The sequence below is a fragment of the Notamacropus eugenii genome, chromosome 2, assembly GCF_028372415.1.
Source record: "Notamacropus eugenii isolate mMacEug1 chromosome 2, mMacEug1.pri_v2, whole genome shotgun sequence".
In the NCBI taxonomy this organism is placed as follows: domain Eukaryota; kingdom Metazoa; phylum Chordata; class Mammalia; order Diprotodontia; family Macropodidae; genus Notamacropus; species Notamacropus eugenii.
Genome location: NC_092873.1, coordinates 304,936,769 through 304,959,930, shown reverse-complemented (window position 1 = coordinate 304,959,930; position 23,162 = coordinate 304,936,769). Strand labels below are relative to the sequence as shown.

Below are 23,162 nucleotides of genomic sequence, written 5' to 3'. Positions count from 1 at the left end.
TCCCTTTCATTCTACATAGTTATTCCTCAGAGCTGAACCCTGAGAAAAAGGAGAAAATGTACGTGTCTGTGTTTGTCTAATACATACATGCCTGCCATGTGTATACACACACACACGTATGTAAACACAAGGCACCAATAAAACATCTGAGTCACACTGAGTCTCTAATGGGGCAGCCCTATGAAGAATTCAATTCTTTTAAAGCAAAATAAAGAAAATAAGTAATTTTATATGTTACAGATTCCTGACATTACTGAATTGAGAAGTATTATTTAAAGCTATGGTCAGTGGAGGGGGGAGAAGTGAGATATAAAAACAAACACAGATGTATGTGTGTGTATATATTATGTATGTATCTATCTTGAAACTAGTTCTTGTAACGAAGAAGTCCCCACAGGGGCAGTGATGGGAAGGGGCTACAAATTTGTAACTCACTTTCCCTAAAGTTGAGAAGGAAGGAATTCCCACTTCCTCCTTTTTGGGGAAAGAAGACAAATCACCCTTAAACTAAAATGCAAATATAAGCCTCGAGGTTCCTGACAGTAATACTGACATTTCCGAAGCTGCTTTTCTTTTAAGAGAGACAACCCCTGGGGCCCCAAATTTCTTTCTCATTAGTGCCAACTCTCTAACCATCTGCCTGGGGAATAGGAACTGCCATCTAACCCTCTGTGCCTGTTCTACCAATAAGCCCTCTCTGACCCTCTAAATTCAGATCAAGTAAAGAAGAGCTGCCGTATGGTTCCCTAAAGCTGGGGCAATTACCTATCCCAGCAAATCCCAAGAAGATACACAGAACTATGGGAATTACTATCATTTAACATCAAACAACCTCTCAAATCACCCTGATCTGAACCACTATCATATAACCAAAGACCAAGCTCCTACCTCCCTTCTCCTGAGCACTAAACTCTCTATTCCAAAGGAATGAAGATAACAGGGTATGCTGGTTCACTCTTTTCCACCAACAAGCCTTTAATATGCCCTTGTAACCACAAAAAAATACCCCTACAACCCACTTCCATGACCTGTCAGGAATACTGACATTCAAGAAATGGGCAGAGAAGGAAAGGTTTGGGGGAAAGAAGTCAAGAGTAACTTGCATCAATGAGTCCATCAAAATGGGAGGGAGGAAGAGGGAGTTCTGGGTACACAGAAGGAAACATGCAAATACCAGACAAAGAAGGGAAAGTAGGACAAACCTGTATCACTTGGATCATGCCTAGAGGCCAAGGTTCTTTGGCTGAAAGAGCTTCTATGGATTCAAAAAAATGCATTCACACCAACACATGAAGAAAGAACAGAAAACAAAAGTCCCCTGAAACTTGGGGAGGCTTGGCTGAGGGAGCCAGTGGCCAAGACCAACTTCCAAAACTGATTAAATGGATATATAGCAATGGAGTCAAACCCAATTGTTAAATTTGTTTTTGAAGTTCTGTTTTCAATCTATTCTAAGCCCAAATTGATTCTGAAACTCTGGAAAACTGCATCAAACTGCTTGGTTAATCAAGGTAAATGGAGCCATGTTAACTGTCAAGTTTTTTTCCAAATTAAAAATGCATGTTTTCCCCATGATCGCTAATTAAGACAACCATATTCTAAACAGTCATTTGAGTGTTTACTTGGCTCATCTCTCCCTGGGTTTCTTCCCCTGCTTTGCAACAAAAGAAGAAAAGCAACAAGACTAGCGGGAGGGGCCCCCCTCTGAAATATAACCCTAACCCACCCTTGTGTTCCCTTTCTCCCTTGTTCCTTTAGAAACATTTTTTTTTTCTGGAAAACAAACTACACTGGCACATATGAAAAAATGAAGGAAGAAAATACTTTTCAAATGGCATGTGTTTTTTGTTTTGTTTTTTAAGTAGTCCCTGGTAAAGTCTTTGCTTTCTCCTCATTTTACAACACTGATAATTTTGATTTAGTCACTCAACATGTGTTAACATTCACTGATGGCAGACTATCAATTTACTAAGTGCTGGGGGGAAGGCAGACATGAAGGTAGAGAAAAAATTAGGCAAATTTACTCATCCCAATCTAGATGAACACAGAACAATGAAACACTCTCAGCCATACCTTTGATGTTTTGCATCTATAAGGGGATGAATCTAAACACTCGGGAAAGGCACAGGTAGGTCAAGAATGTGCTTAGAAAACTGGGTAGAATACTAGGTACAAAAAATGGTTTATCTTTTAAAGGCCACATCCTGAATCCATAGCTCTGAGCTATGGCCTCCCAGCTCCTGCTGCCCTGTCCCACTGAGGTCAGACATGCACCACAGGTGAGTCCTGCCAAGCTTCCCAGGTTCCCATATCACTTGGGACACCCTGGATAAGTACTGGCAACCCTGGCTGTCAAAATTTTAATTTCTTAATATGCACTTCTGCTGTGACATAAAACAGCTTCAGCTTTGTCAGATAATTGCCTAACAGTTGTTTTAAGTGCAGGCAAATCAGGGCAGCTGAGATCAATAAGATATTCTGAATATGGGGTATTCCCTTTTCTTCTCCAATCTCATCTAGCAGGCAAGTACGCATTGTAAATCCAAGGCAAATTTCAGGTCACGTGCTGGCAATTATTAAGGAGTCTGGGTGTGTAGGGGGGGGCTTATCATGACAAATCTAAAACTCTGGGGATTTAAAATTAGGAATCTATTTATAAAAGCAAACAAAAAACCCCCTAAACCTCTATGCTTGAAACACTTTGTGAGCTGAGAAGTTTGGTCCCCACTCTTTGGGTCTCCGAAGACATCTTCCTGTAATTTATGTTTTAATTTTCCAGTTGTATGAAGAAATCTCCTGAGCCCACAGGGCTGTGTCCTATTGTTATTTTCTTTTTTAAATGTCTTCGGTATTTCTTAATTATCTTATGGTTTTTTTTCCTTTTTTTTTTTTTAAAGGAAGAAAAAGAAAGGGGGATGTGGAATAGAGGCCCAGATGTTAGGATGCCACAGTTTCCATGGCAACATCAGCATGTGGTTCCACAGTCCCTACTGACCCTGTAACTTCTGTCCCCCTCCCTTCCACCTCTTCTTCTGTAACTACCAAGGCATCCACCTCAGCCACCTCCTCCACCATAGGGATCTCAGTTCCATCTGGCTGCTGCTGGGACATGGCCTCCAGCTGGAGACGATACTGCTCAGCTTCCTGCTCTTTCTTTAGCAGCTGATGTCGGTATTCCTGCGCCCTGCGATTGGCCTCCTGGAGCTGCTGCTGAAGCAGTTCTCTCTCTGGGTCTTCCTGTAAAAGTAAACAAGTAGTCCATTTGTATCTGCCCACCTCCCAGATGGGAAGAAAATGCTTTGGTCCTTCATCCCCAACGGCCCAATGTGCATCTCCAGTTGGTTGACAGATCCAGAAGATATTGTATTCTCTTTATCCCAGACCTTCCCCTCTCCTATCACACATTGGCTTCTTATTCTTACTCACCTCACCCACAAATCTAATTCGATGCCTTCTCTATTCTCCCACCAGTTGCTGGGATCACTGCCACGCCCCCACCCACCCACCCCAGGCCTCTCACTGCGCTATCCATCTTCCACTTGGCTGCCAAGGTGGTCTTCCTAAAGCTTCAGTCTGAGCATGCCAGCATTCTGCTCACTCTGAGCTCCAGGGGGTCTGGCTGCCTTTAGGAGCATGGCTTCCTTTCAATCTGTTCTACATACTCAGCCATCCAGCTCAGCCACATGACACTCCCAACCCCAAGCCTCTGTCACCCTCCTTGCCTCCACAATGCCAACAACATCACCTTGGCTTCCTCCGCACTGTCTGTCACTTCTTCTCTTCTTTGTTTCTTGGCCACCGGCAGCTCCCCAGTGGCTTCTTCCTCTTCAATAATGGTCTCCTCTGCAACCTGACCAGCAGGTACAGTTAGGACTACAAGCCAAGGGACACCAAGGGAAGGAAGTGAATACACAAGATGAAATATAGGTCTTGTTTTCTGTGGCTTTGAGGATTCTCTACCCAAAGAAATCAACCCTGAAAAGTTTAATTTGATACCCTTTTATTATATACACTCTCTGGGGAACACAGGGAGGACTATGGAAACATTTCAAAGCTCTTAAGGGAGCAGGGGTGCACAGTCAAAAGTACGGAAGCTTCTATAATCATATGAAAAAATGCTCCAAATCACTATTGATTAGAGAGATGCAAATCAAAACAACTCTGAGGTACCACATCACACCTATAAGATTGGCAAACATGACAGAACAAGAAAATGATAAATGCTGGAGAGGATGTGGGAGAGTTGGAACACTAATTCATTGTTGGTGGAGCTGTGAGCTCATCCAACCATTCTGGAGAGCAATTTGGAACTATGCCCAAAGGGCTACAAAAATGTGCATACCCTTTGACCCAGCAATATCGCTACTAGGACTGTATCCCCAAGAGATCATAAAAATGGGAAAGGGTCCCACATGTGCAAAAATATTTATAGCAGCACTCTTTGTAGTTGCCAAAAACTGGAAGTCAAGGGGATGCCCATCAATTGGGGAATGGCTGAATAAATTATGGTATATGAATGTAATGGAGTACTATTGTGCCATAAGAAATGATGAACAAGAAGACTTCAGACAGGCCTGGAAGGACTTATATGATCTGATGCTGAGTGAAAGGAGCAGAACCAGGAGAACTTTGTGCACAGCAATGACCACAGTGTGTGAGAGTTTTTTCTGGTAGACTTGGAATTTCGTAATAACGCAAGAACTTATTAAAAAAAAAATCCCAGTGGTGGTTTTCTAAGGCAAAATGCCTTCCACACTCAGAGAAAGAAATATGGAAGTCATTCACAGAATGTAGCAGATCATGTTTGTGTATGTGTGTGTTTTTGTGTATCATGTTTTGATTTGTTATAAGATTTCTTCCATTTATTTTAGTTTCACTGCATAGCATGACTATAGTGAAAATGTACTCAATAGGAAAGTATATGTAGAACCTATACAGAATTGTATGCAGTCATGGGGAGGGAGGGGGGTAGTGGGGAGTAGGTGTGGGGGGGATAAAATCTTAATTTTATGGCAGTGATTGTAAAACATTAAAAAAAAAAAAAAAGTACGGAAGCTTTGAAGACAGTCCCAAGCCTGGAGGTAGGCACGCTGTGTGGGGAACAAGCAAGAACAAAGAATTCATTTTTCTTTTTGTATAGTATGGTGTAGAGATTTGGGAAATGAACTGGTATGTTTACCAATGGGATTAACGGAGATGGAGGGAAAAAGCAAGAACAAGTGAAAGAAGACCTAAAGTACCACCCTGAGTCATTCACAACAAACTTTAGGAGATGTTACAGTTCACAGCAAAGAAACTATAGAGAATCTTCACTTATCTGTGTTAACAGAAAGGAGCTATGGCAAAGATCATCTAAAACTCTTTCATGATTTTGACTTCAGTGTATGTATTTGCCTCATTAAATTTAACTTGGGTTGACTTTACTACTAATTTGAATTCCTTGAGTTTACTTCAAGTGACATTAAGTCTCAGCCTCCTCCCACTGCCGCTCCACTTGAGATTAACCTAGGAACTTAAAATCTATGGGAGGTTAGCTATAAATGTGGACAATTCACAAAGTATGAATTTAATGGTATGTCAACAGCAATTCTTATCCCATAGCATTCTTCCGTTAAGAGTAAGATAGGGACAGGGATAGGGCCCAGCCCTGTGATTTTGATCCAATAGGGAACTTTCAGGTGAGCAATTCTCCCAATTCAGGTTGGCACTTTCTCTGTTTGAGAGAGGTGCCCAGGGCACTGAATAGTCTCAGCACTGGAGACGTCTCCTAAGGGGGACTTGATCCTATGGATTTCTGATTAAAGGCTAGCTCTTTAGCCCCTACACCAGGCTGCTTTCATAAGCAAGCTGAATAAACATAATGCCAATCACTTCAACACTAGCATATTCTACATACAGACAAAAATTCTAAGGAATCTAGCCTCTTACCCCAACTAACTCAACTTTCACCTCAACAATTTCAGTAACTGAGCACCAAATAAGCCCTGAAAAAGAATCTGGGAACAAATAGGCCTAGGAAGACCTAATTATACAGTAAATAAAGTTTTTATTCCTTTTTACATTTCTCTTTTCACTAGACACAAACTTATTTTTTTCAATGAATGCTTGTAAGGGAAAAGTCTAACACAGCATCATGCAAATACGAAAGTGTGGGATTCTGAACAGAAGTTATAGGTTAGGTCAACACCTGAGTCATGATGGTAGAAGGAAAGGTGAGTACACTGATCCTCTTCTCACTTCAAGACATTTTTAGAAGGAGTGAAGGAAGCTGAGATAGCCAATCATCCAAATGGGATAGCTCACCTTGTTGTCCATCTTGCATAGTCACAATGAATGGGTGGCCAATACCACCAGTGGGAATTGCAGTCTGGAGGTTACCCAGGGGTACTCCATCTGTCACTATAGTGATGACCCTTTGACCTCCACTCCCCACCACTTGCTGGATTGCTGAATCAACAGAATTTGCCTCCATGATTTCTTCTGAATTGGCTAGAGATAAAAGAGGAATAAAAAGCTATTCTTTTTTTCAATCCCAGCACTTTTAAAACAAGAATATAACTCTAGTTTCCTTGAAACAATAATATTCAAAACTCGGATGAAACCTGGAGATCCTAAACTAAACACGAGCAAGTCACAAGATCCTGGTAACAAAAACAAGGAGAAAACAACTGGCTCATGCACCATCAAAAAAAGCAAATTTGAAAAGTAGCATTTCTAAAGGAGATTGACAAATATGCTGATGCTGAATGAACTAAAGTAAAGCGCCACACGTCTAAAGGTCTGCTCCTTTAAAATATGTTGGTCTGATAACAGAGCTTTTCAATTTCCTCAGTTGTTGTCACTCTGCACATAAGATGTACTTAACAAATGTATGCTGGTGCAAGTATATGTGCAAGCAATTGTGCCAGGCATTTGGAATTTCACGGAAACCATTCCCAGCCCTCAAGAAGCTTACTGGGGTGATCAGGGAGAACAAGAGACACATATGGCACAAGGCAGATTGAGAAGGAAAAGATTAGTGGGGGGTGGGGAAATAAGGGGTAGGCTCTACAAAAGAGCCAGCATGTGACCTAAGCATTGAAGACCTGGACTATGATAGGTACAGAGAAGGAGGTAATACATTTCAGACCTGGGAGGAGAACTGTATGAATGAATAGGAAATAAAATTGTCAAGTTCAGGCAACAGGTTAGTTAGCAGTTCACAATACTTGGACTGAATATACTTCAATACTTTTATAGGAAAATTAGAGGCTGGCATAAGCAAAATTTCTTCTCTTCAGAGGTCCAGAGGACTAATGAGAGAAAGGGAAAGGGAGAGAGTAAGGGGGGAGAGAGAGACACATGCACACGCAGAGACAGAGACAGAGAGGAGGGAAAGAGAGAAAAGGGAGAAGGAGAGAGTGAGCTTGTAAAAGAGAGCTTTTCACCAGGAAAGGTTAAGTTTGTTAAACTTAACAAATTTTAATCAAAGGTCATCTTGATAAGACAAAAAGCATGAACAGATGGATCAAGAGCCTTATTCTTAGTGGAATCTGAACATTCAATTCAATAAGGATTTGTTAAGAGACTTTAAGAGGCACTGAGACTTTTGTTGTTTAGTAGTTTTTCAGTTGTGTCTCACCCTTTGTGACCCCATTTGGAGTTTCCTTGGCAAAGATACTGGAGTGGTTTGCTATTTCCTGCTCCAGCTCATTTGACAGATGAGGAAACTGAGGCAAACAGGGTGAAGTGATTTGCCCAGAGTCACACAGCTAGTAAATGTCTGAGGTCAGATTTGAACTTAAGATGAGGAGTCTTCCTGAGTCCAGACTTGGCACTGTGCCACCCAACTGCCCTAGACACTGAGATACAAAGAGTTTGAAAAATGAAGCAATCTCTGCCACAAAGCAGCTCATTCCACAAGGAGGAAAAACACACACATACCACACACAGAAAATTAAATACTTGTATTTACAAAATAATTTCTGAAGGGAGGCTACCAGTAACTAGGCTGATGAAGACAGGCTTTGGTGGAAGGCACACCTGCTCTGAGCTTTGCACATGAGTTTTGGAGGCTCAGACCCTTCTCTACGTTCCCCCAGCCACCACTCTAGTTCAGACCCTATCACTTCTCTCTTGGACTGCTGAAATATCTTCCTAATTGCTCTCCTTGATTCTGTTCTCTAATTGTAGTCAAACTCTCACTCATTGGTGTAAACACAAGTAAACTGTGGCAAAGATACGGAGCTGCCAAAATCTTTATAAGACACTGGTCGGATCATGTCACTTTCCTACTGGTAAACTACAGCAGTTGAAGGTAAGAAACAGACTCCAGTTTGACAATGAAGGCCCTTCATAACCTGACTTTAACTTACCTTTCCAGCCTTATCTCCTATCACTACTGCCTGGCACTGTGTATTCCATGAACCAGTCACGCTAGACTAATAGCTAACTGCTGCCTGAGCCTCACAGCCCATTTCCTGCCTTCCTACATTTTTGCAAGACTTCCGTTATGCCTGGAATGCAATTCCTCTTCATTTCTACCACTCCAAATTCTCATATTCTTGGAGGATTCATCGATAAAGCCTTCTTTCCCAGTTACCAGTGCTCCCTCTCCTCCAATGACGCTGTATTTGTCTCTGCATGCACCTCGTAGATCCCTGCATCTTGAAGGCAGGGACTTACAGATTTTGCCTTGGTCATCTCCACCAAGCAGAATGCCTTGTAGAGTAGACTTAATAAAGGCTTACTGAACTGAATGGCAACAGAATAACATTATCATCATCTTCACTGTTCAAGTATTAATGATGGAGATAAATGAGAACGATTTGCTTTTATGTGTGAACTATAAGAAAGATCCCCGAGAGGATTCCTGAAATATCACAGGAGGATTCCTTTCAGCCTCCAAACTCTCACCCTGGTGTGGGGAGCTGCCTTTCCCCTTCAGTCACAGCTCAATGACTGGAAGGCTTTCAGGTTCTATGTCTGGAAAGTGCATTCACTGGCTACCATACAAAAAAATCAGGGAAAATAAAAACCAGATAACTTGGAGTACACATGCTATGGCAAAGAGACAGGTAATGTTCCTCTCTATTTTGATACAAGATATCTCAGCTGGCTATTCAGATTCCAAGAGCATCAGAGTCAAAACATGCCATATAATATTTCTGAAAGATCATTTAATACAAATTAAAACACTTCATTCAGTGTGAAGCAAATGGAGTCCCAGCAGACACACCAAGGTTACAAGGACACAAAAGAATGACTCACATTCCCTGATATTATTCAGCTGACTGATTACATCACTTAGCAACTTTTCTTTTGGATGTTCAATGAATCCACGTTACCTTTTTTAGAACTGCCTCTAATTAAGCATAATTCTTTTTAATTTCATGCAAATTAAATCTGAAAAAATAAAAAGGACTTTCACTAGTCATATACTTCCTCACTTACCTGTGGCTCTGTGGGAGTTGGAAAGAGGGGCGGATGCCTCAGCCAGAGCAGCCAGGGTGGCCAGCACTGAGGTGGTAGAATTGGAGAACTGTACTGTTGAAGTATGGGAATCACCTATTGGGAAGGAAAAGGCAGATGAGTTCTAGCAGAGTCAGGGTGATTTGAGATGAACTGAAATAGAATGATGGACTTCATCCTTCCTGTCAATCAACACTAACATGCATCATACTGAAGTAAATTTAAGGTCAAAAACAAATCCTTTCCCTGAAATAAGGGTAAATGAACAAGGTGGGTACATGGGACAACTGAGATTCCCCTCTGGGTCCCTCCACAAGTTGGTTCCTCTCTCCTCACTATTGTATAGCATCAGTGGCTGATAGGTCCAGAGCATCCCCCACCTCCCACGCAGTAGTGATTACAAACATATAGCCTCCTTTACACCACCTGCCATGTTGTACATGTCCTACTCAGAACTCTCACTCATCACTACGTGGGCAGTTTTCATAGAGTTGAAAGAACTGGGAATTTAGAATCAGCAGATCTGGGTTTTAGTCATGTCTCTGCGTCTTATTGGATGTGATTTTAGACAAGTCATTTAACTTGTCTATTTTCTTATTTATAAAATTCAAACTACCTCATCAAAAATGCTGTTGGGAGAATGAAAGAACAAAAGGGCTTTGCAAATGCAGGAAATTATTGTCATTATTACACTATTATCACTACTACTGTGAGCAGGAAGAAGCTGGGTGGGGAAGACTTCAACCCAAACAGTAATTATAGGGGAAACTTAAACCTTCACAAGCAAAAATGCCGATAGTTTTAAATCAATATGTACCCTGCAATACATGCAAATATACCCTTGATATTAACACTTGTCTGGTCCAGTTGTGTAATGGCTTAGTACTTTAACTTTGTCATATGTCTATTCTATCTCATATTATTACTGAGATCATAATCTCCTGGAAGGCAGGGTTCTTATACACATATGCTTTACGTTTTTTATTGTGTTCTCAAACAAGTTTTGCTCAGATTAAAATTTTGCAAAACGAACCACATTTTAATGTTGCATTAAAATTTCTAAAATAATCTATCTTCTTTGCTGACTGGCCTTCAACTGACAATGATTCCTAACAATCTGTCTTCTTTACTAATTGTAGCCCTAGCCTTTGAGTCAAAGGATTTATGATCTGTAACTCTTAAATTTAACAAATTTCTGGAAGTGTATTTTTTCATGACGCTATATATCCTTTCATAATGTAAAGAACCGACTTAGTTTTCTCATCAGTTAGACTGCTAAGCTTTTTTGTGATGGCATTAGTTGTCATATTCTTCTGTTGCAATTTCTGACTAAAATACTGGTTCTCTTCTGAAAATGATACAATTTTGATTATGTAAAAAAAACCAAAAAACTTTTGTACAAACTAAACCAAAACAAATGAAATTGGAAGAAAAACTGGGAAAAAATCTTCCAGGAAATTTTTCTAATGAAATTCTCACGTCCAATATAATATAATGAATGGATTATTTATCTATATGAGTAAGAGATGTTCCCTAATGATCAAAGGAAAGCTATGGATAGACAGTTTTCAAAGGAAGAAGCCCATGCAACCAAAAACCATATGAAAAAATGCTCCAAATAAGTAATAACTACAGAAATGTAAATTAAAGCAACTCTGAGGCTCCACCTCACACTTATCAGAGTGATTAAGAGAGCAAAAGTGGGAGCTAGGAACTAGTCCAGCTCATCTGAAAGTAAGTGGAAACTGTCTCAAAAGTCACTAAACTGTGCATACAACCCTTCCACCCAGCTATACCACTACAAGGTCTATACCCTAAAGAAATCAAAGAAAGCAGAAAAGGTCTGAGAGAAGCCTCAAACTGGAAAGGAGGGGGGTATCCTCCTTTTGGGCAATGGCTAAACAGGTTATGATCTGTGAATGGAAAAGCTTCTTCTGCTGTAAGAAAACAGAGAAAACTGATGCAGATCCAAGGGAGCAAAATTAAGGGAACCATTTATATGATAAATTGTTACAATACGATATATAAAACAACAGTATGGACAAAAACAACTTTGAAAGGCTTTAGAACTCTGATCAATGCAAAGATAAATCATGAACCCTGAAGACTAAAGATGAAACAGGCCACTAACCTCCTGCTTGACAAGTAATGAACTTAAACTGTAAAACAGTTGTATGCAGGGTGCCCCCCAAAGTCTCAGGGCAGTTCTAAACTTTAATAGCTTAAAAATAATAAGCTATTATTAAGGATAAAATGAAAATAAATAAGCTATTAAAGCTTTAAATGCTGTATTTTTGACACAGCCAATGAACCAAAGGAAATGGATCCATATGAACAAAAATATTTATAGCAGCTTTCTGTTGTTGTTGTGACAGAAAAGAAATGGAAACTAAGGGAATGCCTTTAAATTGGAGATGGCTGAACAAATGATAATGTAAAGCATAGATCACTGATTTTGGCATCAGGAGACCAGGTATACTGATACCTCAGTTTCCTCATCTATAAAAAATGGGGATAACAGCACTTAACCCACAAGGTTGCTGTGAGGACCAAATGAGAATTAATGTGGGTAAAGTAGTGCTCTTTAAACCTTAAAGAGCCATCTAAATCTTGGCTATTTCTATACTTATATGAGTGTAATATATTACTGAGCCATAAGAAATTATGAAAGAACAGATTCAGAGAAGCCTGGAAAGATTTGTATGAACTGATGGGGAGAAAAGTGAGATCCAGAGGAATGTATACAATAACAATATTGTAAAAAGGAAGAACTTTAAAAGGCTCGATCAATGAATGACCAGCTATACTTCCAGAAAACCAATGATGAAGCTTTTTTGGGCCTGGACAATGTGGGAATTTGTTTTGTTTGTCTACATCTATTTGTTACAGAGGCTTGGTCTCTCTTTTGTCTTTTCCAAGAGGGGTGGGGTGGGGTAGGTGGAAGGAGAGCAAGATTAAGATAGGGTGGCCAAAAAGAAAAAGAAAAGTGAGTCATTCAAACACTTTCTTATAAAGTATACAGAAGAAAACAGAAGGCCAGGAAGAATGACAGACAAGTAAAACTGTTTTGAAAGTTTCATGCTGAATTTATTAGACATTTAAAAAGAAAAGTATGTTGTACATAAAGAAATTCTTGGTTTTGTGTAAAATCTTTTCCTGTTCTACTATGTGTCAGTCAACCAGCATTTATAAAAAAGTGCTTACTATGTGCTAGTATATGGAAATGTTAATTTTATCCAGTGTTTCTGAAGTTCAGAATTTTTTCAAAAAGAAAATTCTTTTAAAAAATATAATTGCTAAGCATTTAACTATTATTAAATTTAAGGTTTGTAAAGCCCTTTACAAATAGGATCTCATTTGTCTTCACAATAACCCTGAGAGGTAAGTGTTGTTATTATTCCCATTTTAAAGCAGAGGAAAAGTGAGGAAGACAGCAGTTAAGTGTCTTGCCCAGGATCTCATATCTAGTAAATACCTGAGGCAATATTTAAACTTGGGTTTTTCTGACTCCAGGACCAGCATTCTGGGCACTGTATTCAAAAGAAAAGAACCTGCTCAGGAAGCCAAATGGCTAGAGTTAATAGGACTGCCTGACCTCCAGGAGGGAGTATCTAGACTTACTTCCTACAGGGCAGAATCCAACTATTATTCATCCCCTAATGTACTTCCTTGGTTGCTGGCCACGGCAAAACCTAACGTTTACACCTGACCATCCGTGTCCCAGCTGAGGAAAACATGGAATCTTTTATCTTTAAGTTCCTCATAAGGATAGAATGCATGCGAAAAATTAGTTTGGTGGAATCAGAACTGTGTTTTGCTAAGCCCTGTTACTACAGTATTAAGTATGAGCCTTCATTACTTTTGAATGATTCTGTCCTTTGGTTCAGACAATCATTTACCTGATTTCCTTTCTACACAGGAAGCAACTATCAAGACAACTTCAGAATGTCATTATGTAAATGGCCTTCCACACAGAGAAATTTTCTGAAATGGAGGCCTACACACACACACACACACACACACACACACACACACACAGACAGACAGACAGACACACACACCCATGGTGTCTGATACTTAAAACCAATTACAACTAACAAATACACTAACAAGGCATGTGATATATTAGCCTTCTCTCAGTCTAATTTGGGATGAGGTAGTAGATTTCTCCTCAATGATATCTTTTCTTTGCTCCTGGAGGGCATAACCTAACATTAAAAAATATTATAATGACTGAATTATTTGTTTATAACTTGAAGTGTATGATCAAAAACCCCAGGCCAGGATTAAATGGAGGCTTCGGATATCTAACCAATCTCAATGTTAGTGATAATTAGAGCAGATCCTAATGCAATTATGGTTATCCAAAGGCAACAAGCTGACTCCGTCTTAAGTCTGATAGGGCTAAGTGTCAGCTTGATGAAATATTATGCCTTAGCTGACAACAGGTATTTAAGCACTTATGGAACGCAACAGAAACAAGGAAAAGTCAAAACATCAGAGTATCCAAAAATTACTTATGTCAAGTTTTGGAATGTATTACGTTAAAAGGGCAGCAAATTTGTCTACTGTCAATTGTAAAAATTAATTTGTACTTTTCCAGGGTACCTATAAGCTGACGATGGTTGGGGGTTAGATGGCCTGGAGGATACCAGGTTGCGCAAGGACTAAAGTATAGAATTTTTAAACTATTGCAGACAATTCCCATATAGATGGTTGAAGGGTAGGATTTGAACTCTGCAATCTCAAACACCAAAGTGATAAACATTCTAGTATAAATTCAACTGTTTCTTAGAAAAAGGAACACTGAAGTAATAGACACTGAGAAACCTCAAAGTGGAAAAGAAAACCCTTTAGCTGAACAGTCTCCACTGAATTTTTCCTGATTCTTTTCTCTTCCTCTTCTCTCCATGTATTAAACAACAGGGAGATCAGCAAGCTATAGAGAATCTCTGGGCAAACTGTTTCATGAGTAAGAGACCATAGTAAAAACATCACTTCAATTATAGATTGGTCTTAGCACCTCAAAGTTGCTACATCAAAGAGTCAGGAGGAGTTGCATATCTGCCCAAAACACTGCAAGTGATGTTACTCTGGTTCTTGGGAACAGAGGCCATGACTCTGTCTACCAGACAAGCCAGTTCAACATCAGAAAAGCATCCACTCCTCACAGGTTTTGATTCCCAAATAAAGAAACTTCATTTAAAGGATATCCAAAGTCATGTCCTTGAATGTGGCCTATAGCAGTGTTTCTGTGTCTGTGTACCATTAAAAATAACTTTTTAAAACTAACCCTTTGAAGCAAAAGGTGCCTTATGGCCTATAAAAGGAAGAGCAATACTGTCCCCTAGTGGTCATACCAGACAAAACATTAAGAGGCAACTACAGCATTTATAGAGAACAAGAATTTTTTTTTCCGTTTAAAGAGCAGTGCTGTGTTTGTTTTCTAATATTTGGAAAGCTGCACCAGAATTATGAATCTTTCTTTTAACTCTGAGTTAAGGATTAAAAAAAAGGGTAAAAAATCAAGTCAGATGAAGTTAAAGGAACAAAGAAGAGAAACCTCAAAACTCCTTTGAAACAATTATTTGTAAGAACAACTGATAAATAAACTTACTCAAGTACTGGTCTGCAAAAACTGAGACTTCATTTCTAAACAGCTTGAAAGAACACATTCTTAATTTCTTTAGTGAAATAACTCACATGTAACTATTTTGGTAACTTCAGGTAACTGGATTTAAAATTTTTAATTAATCTCTTTCTCTAACTGCAATTATCTATGTGCCAGGCACTGTGCTAAGCACTTTAGAGTCTCTCATTTGACCCTCACAACAACCCTGTGAGTGAGGGGCTGTTATTATCCCCACTTTAATTGAGGAAACTGAGGCAGGCAGAAGTGAGGTGACTTGCCCAGGGTCACAGTATCTCAGGTTGTATTTGAACTCAGGTCTTTCTGAGTCCTGGCTAAGCTCTCTGTGCATTGTGGCACCACCTTGTGCTTCTCTAGTATACAGGAAACTTCTAGCATCCTCTGGACTTGCCATACAGAAATCGGTGCCCTGTTACCTGTAGTGGTTTTGGTGCTGGCTGAAGAAACAAGGCTGGCCAGGTTGATGACTTCTCCGGATGTGAAGATAAAGGGGGCAGCCATTGTCATCGTACTGGCCACTGGGTTGGCTCTCTCGGGATTGGCGTTCACCTGGTTCTGCATTGCCTCCTACCAGACAAGACATGACTCTCCAAAGTCAGAATGCGTACTACAGCCTTAGTTAGATAGTTACTCAACATCTCCCTGGACAACATTCTACCATCCAGAACCAGTTCCAGCACAAAATGTCCCAGTGTTCATATTGGGGCTGTTGGGTTTTTTTCTCAGACAAAAAGAAACAGACATTAAGTTACTTTCCCAAGGTTGTTTATGTCTTAGAAAAACAAAGTGCTATCATGTTCAAAAACTCTGAAGATAGGCAAAGCACTTAGCTTTGTAGTTTCTTACCTTCCCTAATGAAGGGGCTAGACTAGTTAACCTCTACTATATCTTTTGGCCCCGAATTAATATGATCGGTATGCTAATCTGCCTCCATACAGTCAGGAATCACCTCCTGAGTTTGGAACAACAACGCACTCCACTTTTCCTAGGAAAAAATGCGAAAGTATGCACCAGCCCAGCAAATAACTCTCACATTTGGAACATGACCTTTTGAAATCTAGTTCCCATACAGCTGAAGCAAAGATGGCTCTCCCTTTAGATTCTGTTATTATCAGAAGCAGTTTTCCACAAACAAACTCAGGGCTAAAAAAATCCCTATTACATAAGGAAGTTTAAATAGGGAACTGAGAGTTGAACTGGGCAACAAGTCTGTAGGGAACTACTTATGGGGAAAACACACACAAAAGGAATAAAAAGTTGCATCTACTTTCATGTACAACCAACTTAATTACCTACACATGAATTGTCTACAACTAAATTTTAAATTTTAAAGATTTGTTTCAGTCAAGTGTAACTGGAAAAGCAAAACTCTTGGAAGGAACCAACCCAATAGATTCCCAAACCAAATAAATATAAATTATTTGTTGACTGCCTGCACCATTATTCTCTTTGAAAAGTAAAAACTGAATTGATTACAGAGCATCCTACAGATACCCTACCCCTACCCCTACCCGTTTTTAAAGGGATTTTTAAAAAGTATTATTTTGAAAGGGTTGGGAAAATTCAATTTTGAATCTGTTTCTATAATAAATTTTAATTTGTCTGACTAGAATCTAGGGAAATGACAGTTAAGTACAGTAGAAACACACCTGGAGAATGATAAGAATCTCTGCGTTGTTCTTCTCCAGAGCTATGTCAAAGGCAGATTTATCAAATTTGCTGAAGGCATGGACATCAGCTCCATACTTGATCAGCAGCTCCACCACATCACGATGATGATGTTCTGTGGCCCAATGCAAAGCAGTCATTTTCAGCATATCCTTGGCATTCACATCTGCACCATTCTGTCACAAAAAACCAAATTTTCACTCAGGTGACAGATACAGGGGAGTAAGTATGAGTTCCCATCACAAAATTTGAAGGACTACTGGATTGGGATCCAATTGGATACAATTTGGATCATGTTTAAGTACCTTAGAAGGAAAACACCTCCAAATTCTCTTTCTCTCAATGCTAATAAATTCTCTTTCTCTCAATGCTAATAAACATGCTACACAGATTGGGGGCAGACAGGCCCTTTCAAGGAGAGTACTGAGGAACTGGAACTGATGGGGGAGCAGTATTTCTCAGTAAGACAAAAAGAACATTATGTATGCATAATGAAATCTAAGTGCCTGAAAAACAACCAGGGAGCACCTGCTTATTATTCAATATTTTAAGAGTGTGAGGAGGCTGACTCCTTTCAACCACTGCTACCTCTAAGAAAGATCAGTTCTTCTGCCCCAGGAGCTTTGCCTTTCTACCCAATTTTTTTGCTCTCAGTTGTCGCCTGCCCATTCAGGCAAGTGAATCAGAGTGCTGAGTAAGCTTCTGCAGGTCTGCGTTAGAGTTACAGGAATGTTTCTCATCTGAATATGACTCAACCCAACCACGTCTTGCTTTACCCGGACGAGCAGCTCCACGATATGTGCATGTCCATCTGCTGCGGCCATATGCAAAGGAGTTCTGTCTACCTTAGTCCTGGCATCCCTGCTAACCCCTGCTCTCAGGAGCACTTCTGCTGTGGAATAATGACCATACTGGGCTGCCAGGTGCAGAGGTGATGTTCCAAGCTGTGGAGAAATAATGCCCATTGAATGTGTGCACATCCTGGAATTAATGCTATAGAAGATATATAAAGGATATGTAAAGAGAGGAACTATGTCCTACCAAAGCTTACAACCCGGATGAGAAGTCAGCACTAAATACCTGGAATCTCTTCCGTCACTTTCATAGCAGCCCATCAGTAAACTTGATAAACTAATATACTACCAGCTGATCACCCTAGTGTTTAGGTGAAACTGTAAAACTAATCAGCCTTTCTCTGAAGAGGTAGAGGATTACAAGTGTGGACAGTGAAAATACTGTCAGATTCAACTGATATGTTAGTTAAATTTGAACTTTCTTTTTTTTCCTTTTATTCCTCGATAATATCTTACTGGGGAAGGAAAATGAAGGTGGTTAAACAAAAGAGATTGGTCATTTAAAGAAATAAAAGAAATTTAATTGAATCATTTAAAGAAATAATTTAAGTAATTAAACAATAAATAAATAATTTGACCATTTAAAGAAATAAACCAAAATTGAACCATCAGGTAGCATAAAATCCGGGAAGGTTTCCTAGGAGAACTGACCTTTGTACAGAGTTTGAAAGCAGATGAGGAATATGAATTGGTAAAAGAATTAGAAGGAATAGGGGCTAGCAGGTTATATGTAAAAGTCCTATTATAGAACAGTAATCTAGGACTCTATAATGCATCTTTAATAGAAATAACTATCTAAAGTAGTGCATCTGTGGATACAACAAAAAATGAGGTTCCAGGACTCTGCAAGGGCAGGAGCATGCAGCAGAATGGTGTTGGCGATGACCTGTCAATGGCAAAAAAAACAATTTTTTCTCATCCAAGGCCAGATCCTACTTGAGTTATCAATACTCTGCTCTGATATCTGAACAGAGGCTGCTCCTCAGGGTCTAGCACTCTCTATTTTAAACTCCGTTAGCTCACTCTTAGCAGCTCACGTTTTCATTTTCCTTGTGATATGCATCCCTGGGTTTAGTTCACATTGCTCTTTTCCAGATCTATTTACAGAAATGTTCTTTTCACAGGTTCTCATTTTGTTCTTCCTCTCTCATGGCAGAGCAGCTGGCTCTGAGGCTATGAAATAAGATCCTTCACCAAACAGTTAAAATCCAGAAAGTCTGAGGAACCTCAAGCTCAAGAATTAATATTATAAACTGGATCTCTGCTCCCAAAGCTGGCTTTTAAGTTTCAAGAAATCACATCTTTCTCTTTAATTGTTAAAAGATTGGCACAGGAAATTGAAAAAGTTAGAAAATTCCTATCAACCAGAACACAATAGTGAAAAGAATGCCAAGAGGTTTATTTCTTTAAGAATTCATTCTCGTTGTACTGATTCTGTCAAGTACTGTTGTTTAGTCATTTTAGTGTTTCGGTCGTATCTGACTCTTCATGACTCTATTTGGGGTTTTTTTGGCAAAGATACTGGAGTGGTTTGCTATTTCCTTCTCCAGCTTATTTGATAGATGAGGAAACTGAGGCAAACAGAGGTAAGTGACTTGCCCAGCATCATACAGCTAACAGGTGTCTGAGGTTATATCTGAATTCAGATGTTCCTGACTCCAGGACCCAGTGCTCTATCCACCATTACATCTAGCTGCCCTGCTAGTATACCCAAATACAGCCAAGAGAAAATTAAACCTTTAGAAGACACACTCAAAAACATTTCAGAAACACACATATCCCAACTACCACCAATATATACATAAGATCCAATTTGGAAAATTGGAGTAAAAGAAATATCACACTAGTCATGTCCTCAAGGTATAACAAAAGGCACAAAACCTGGAGCAGTGAGAATAAAGCACAAAAAAAAAGGTCTCCAGGTAAGAAGAGTCCAGTGAAATCTGAGTCACAGATCACCACAAACATTGAATTTAGGCTACATTCTGTCTCTGTCCTGCCCCCCAAGAATATTCTTAGGGTTCAGCAATTCTCTAGAAAAATACTCCACAGCCTTGTCCTGTTTTGTTGCATGCTTGAAGGACCAATAGGTGGAACAGGTAGGAGTTTACAGGACAGCAGATTTTGGCTGAACATTAACGTAAAACTTCCTAACAATTATTGTTGTCCAAAAATAGAATGAACAGTCTTGGTGGTTGGTGAGTTCCCCCATTATCAGAGATCTTAAAACAAAGACTGGATGAAATCCAGCTGAAATCAGGGATATTGTAGATTAAGTTTCTGTCTCATCTGTGGGTTGGACTCAATAACTTCTGAGGTCCCTCCCCATGCTAGGATTCATTCCCTTCCTTACTTCCTAAACATATGACTTGATCATCTTTGCTTCAGTTTGCTTAGAAAGATGTTCTGTCCCTTAAACTTACCCAATCTGTAGTAAAAGGGGCACCATTGGCCATCAAAGTCCTCACTTCATCATCTTGTCCTTCTCTTGCTGCTTCTAGCAGCCTCTTCCCCAGGTCCACCAAAGACATCTTTATGCATAAGAACAAATATTTTCAGGAAGCTGTAACCCCCAAAACAATAGTGTTAATGAAAATGCTTTCTAAGATGTACTTGGCTGACCTATTATTAGCAGCTTACCTTCTGACTTCTATCTCCTGTACCACAAGTAATGAGTTCTCTGGGAGAGATCCTAACCAACAAAACCTCACTTTTAGTCTTCCAAATAAAATGCTCTGGCCAATACAAAGCACTATGATGAAATGATCCCAAGTCCATTTTTCTTGTCCTGGGTGTCAGTTAATACAGCAGCATGCCACTGCTCTGAAATGAACTCTGTGCCAAACGTCGTTTCAGAAACACAACACAAAGTATTTTACACATTATCTAGGGTGTCCCAAAAGCCTCAGTGCAGTTTTAGGCTTTAATAGTTTAAAACTGCACTCCGTTTTTTGGGACACCCTCTAGAAAGCATATTATCTCCAAAGGGTGTGTTGAATGCTTGGCTGTGTACGAACCTCTTATTACAAACCACTGCTTGATGAAATTAAGCAATTCATGTCACAGAGCAGCATTTTATGAACACTGGAGGGCCTTGGGGTCAGCTGGCAGCACATCAGAATAGTGTGCTCAGGGTTTCTAAATCAAATCAATTTAACATGTGCCCTTTCTTCAGGTGAGTGTGAAGGTATGGGACCAACAAGGTGAGGAACAATTCCTGGCTCAATCTCTATCCCACTTAGACCAATTGTTCTATCACTCCATGACTCAATTTCTTCATTTATATAATGTAAGATTATCATGATCCCTATCTTCCAAAATGTTTCAATTCTCAGATGGGGAATAAAACACAATAGCAAGTTTCCATAGGTAAAAAAAAAAAAACCCAAATTTTCCTTAGGACACTTTTCTTAAGTAGTGTACCCTCATTTTACAGATCAAAAACTAAGTGTAAGAGAGGGTAAATATCATTGCCATGGCCTAACAGTCTTCCAACCCAGGTCTGCCAGACTCCAAATGTACTTTCTCTGCTCTGCCACGTTGCCTCCCTAAAGGTTTTCCCTTTATATATCAAATGGCACAAAGGAGACTTTGCTTAGTGTTCTTGTCAACTATTTAAGAATCAAATCCAGTTTTCCAAGTGTTTCTCAGTCAAAAACTCCATTTAACTATTACAGCAGGTTCCCTGAAGAAAGGCATTTTCAAAGGATCTAAGTTACAAATGCTACATACCTTGACCACCCCTACAATAATGGCTCCCAGAACAAGGAGGAATGAAAGAGCTGAGCAATAAAGTGCAGAAACACTAGTATGAAAGTGAGCTCCTCATCTGCACATGGCCTGACGGTGACTTTCCCTGAAACAACCAAACACGTCTCTCGTCTTCTAGGAGAGCAGTTAGAGGAAGCAGACCCCAACTACTTCCCCAGGAGGCATGGCAGCTCTGAAAAGCCGGCCTCCTTCGCGGCTCCTCTCGCATTTCCGCTGCCTTCCTCATCACAACCCTTTCTCCAGTATTTTTTTTAAACTGCAGGTTTCGGTGGGGCTGTGAGTTCCCCCATCTTACTGTCTGCGCTGAACCACTCCATTTTATCAAGTGCCTTTCATCTCATTTTGAGGTCATCGATACTAGAGGAGAGGAAAGAGTGGCGGGGGGTGACATCACTGGACAGAAACTGAGGTTAGCGTTCCCGAAAAGGCCGAGAAGACTTTGATATTCTACCCTCTCAAAGGCAGAACCCAAGGCGGGCCGTCAATGACGTAGGATCGATCGCCGTCACCTTACACACCCTCCCCGGCTAGTTCGGACCCCTGCACCCCAAGAGAAGAAATCCATGGCGTCCGTAATCCGAGAGCGCTTTGTTTGGGGGTGGGGGGCCCCCACTTTGCTCTAGCATCGGGGGACGCCCCTCGCCCCGGCGAGCCCCCGACGCAACGGAAGGAGGCGTGAAATGAGGACAAGCGCCCCCGCGCTGGGAGCATCTAGGCACCGCCACGTGCGAAAAGAAAAGCAGCCCCGGCAAAGCCGAGGGCCGGGAGGAGGACGCCCGAGCGCGGCCGCGGGGCTCACGTGGGGCCCCCTAGCGGCTTCGCCTGCTCCCCGGCCCGGTGCTCCCCGCCCTCTCCCAGACCCCTCCCCTTCCTCCCGACTCCATCCCCTTCCTCCGGGCCCCCTCCAGGAGTTTCGCCCCCTCGCCAGCTCCGGCTCCCGCGGCCGCGCTCGAGCCCTCGGCTTCCGGGGCCGCGAAGAGGGGAGGTGGGAGTGGGGCGCGAGCAGCCCTCCCCCTCCCCCCCGGGACTCACCGCTGCGTCGGGGGCGCCGTCCACTCTGCTCCCTCCGCGCCCGCCAGTTTGGTCCCCTTTTTTCCCCTGAGTCGGACGCCTCGTTGGCAGTAACTACTTTTTTCGGCTTTTTCATAAATGCATATTGGGTGGGGGGGCCCTTAACCCCCCCTCGTGCAGAAATGGAGGAGACAAAATGGCGGACTCGGAAGTGCTGAGAAGCCGCTGAGGATCATCTCCGGCGGAGGAATCCTCTGTGGGAAACGATTAAAGACATCCCGGTCCTTGTCCACAAGGTCGTCGCGGGGTCTCGGGGGCTCATCCTCCGAGTCCGCAAGCCTGCTAAGGGCGATAGACAGCCCCCAAGGTCGGGGTGAATGGGACTATTTTAGCAATGCGGCATCTTATGCCAGCTCACGTATCACAAAGTCCCGGCAAGGGGCGGAGCCTGGGATTTTTTTTTTTTTTTTTTGGCGCCAAGAACGGGAAGAAACCGTGAGGAGAAACTCCTCCGGGCCCCCGGTCGCCATGTGGGTGTCTCAGCCTCGGGCCTCACGGAACTGCGGTTCCTCTGACGTCCCAGACTCGGGGCGGGGCGTGGGGGTCGAGGGACGCTTATGACGCTGAGGTCATCCTCCGCGATGACCTCGGAGGTCATCTCCGCTCTTACGCAAGAGCGTAGCCGTGACCGCGATGTGAAACTGACTGCTTTTTTTTTTTTGAGGCATTAATTCGAAAGGCGACCAGCTTTTATTAAT

At 41.2% G+C, this 23,162-nt stretch overlaps 1 protein-coding gene across 7 annotated transcripts; it reads right to left on the bottom strand.

Annotated features, from left to right (window-relative positions):
* Nucleotides 1–1,973: 1,973 nt before the first annotated feature.
* Nucleotides 1,974–22,971, bottom strand: GABPB2 (GA binding protein transcription factor subunit beta 2). 7 transcript variants are annotated; one of them, XM_072644752.1, is made up of 9 exons: nt 22,426–22,966; nt 20,046–20,185; nt 17,545–17,712; nt 16,750–16,944; nt 15,517–15,667; nt 9,433–9,546; nt 6,304–6,489; nt 3,746–3,873; nt 1,974–3,237 (listed from the first exon to the last, which is right to left on the bottom strand). In XM_072644752.1, exons 2-9 carry the CDS (start codon nt 20,151–20,153, stop codon nt 2,938–2,940), a joined length of 1,350 nt encoding a protein of 449 aa, XP_072500853.1. In that variant the 5' UTR covers nt 20,154–20,185; nt 22,426–22,966; the 3' UTR covers nt 1,974–2,937. The 7 variants fall into 7 exon arrangements, with proteins under 7 accessions (XP_072500853.1, XP_072500854.1, XP_072500855.1 ...); XM_072644753.1 differs by having other exon boundaries at nt 20,046–20,153; nt 22,426–22,961; XM_072644754.1 differs by lacking the exon at nt 22,426–22,966 and adding an exon at nt 21,355–22,204.
* Between the last annotated feature and the right edge of the window lie 191 nt (nt 22,972–23,162).

Bases quoted from the DNA above. Each gene is read 5' to 3' on its own strand.
- GABPB2 (XM_072644752.1), bottom strand. From the start codon at position 20,153: ATGTCTTTGGTGGACCTGGGGAAGAGGCTGCTAGAAGCAGCAAGAGAA. The intron at 17,713-20,045 runs GTAAGTTTAAGG...ATTTCTCCACAG, and splicing joins CCCCTTTTACTACAGATTGG to CTTGGAACATCACCTCTGCA. The intron at 16,945-17,544 runs GTAAAGCAAGAC...TTTTTGTGACAG, and splicing joins TCGTGGAGCTGCTCGTCCGG to AATGGTGCAGATGTGAATGC.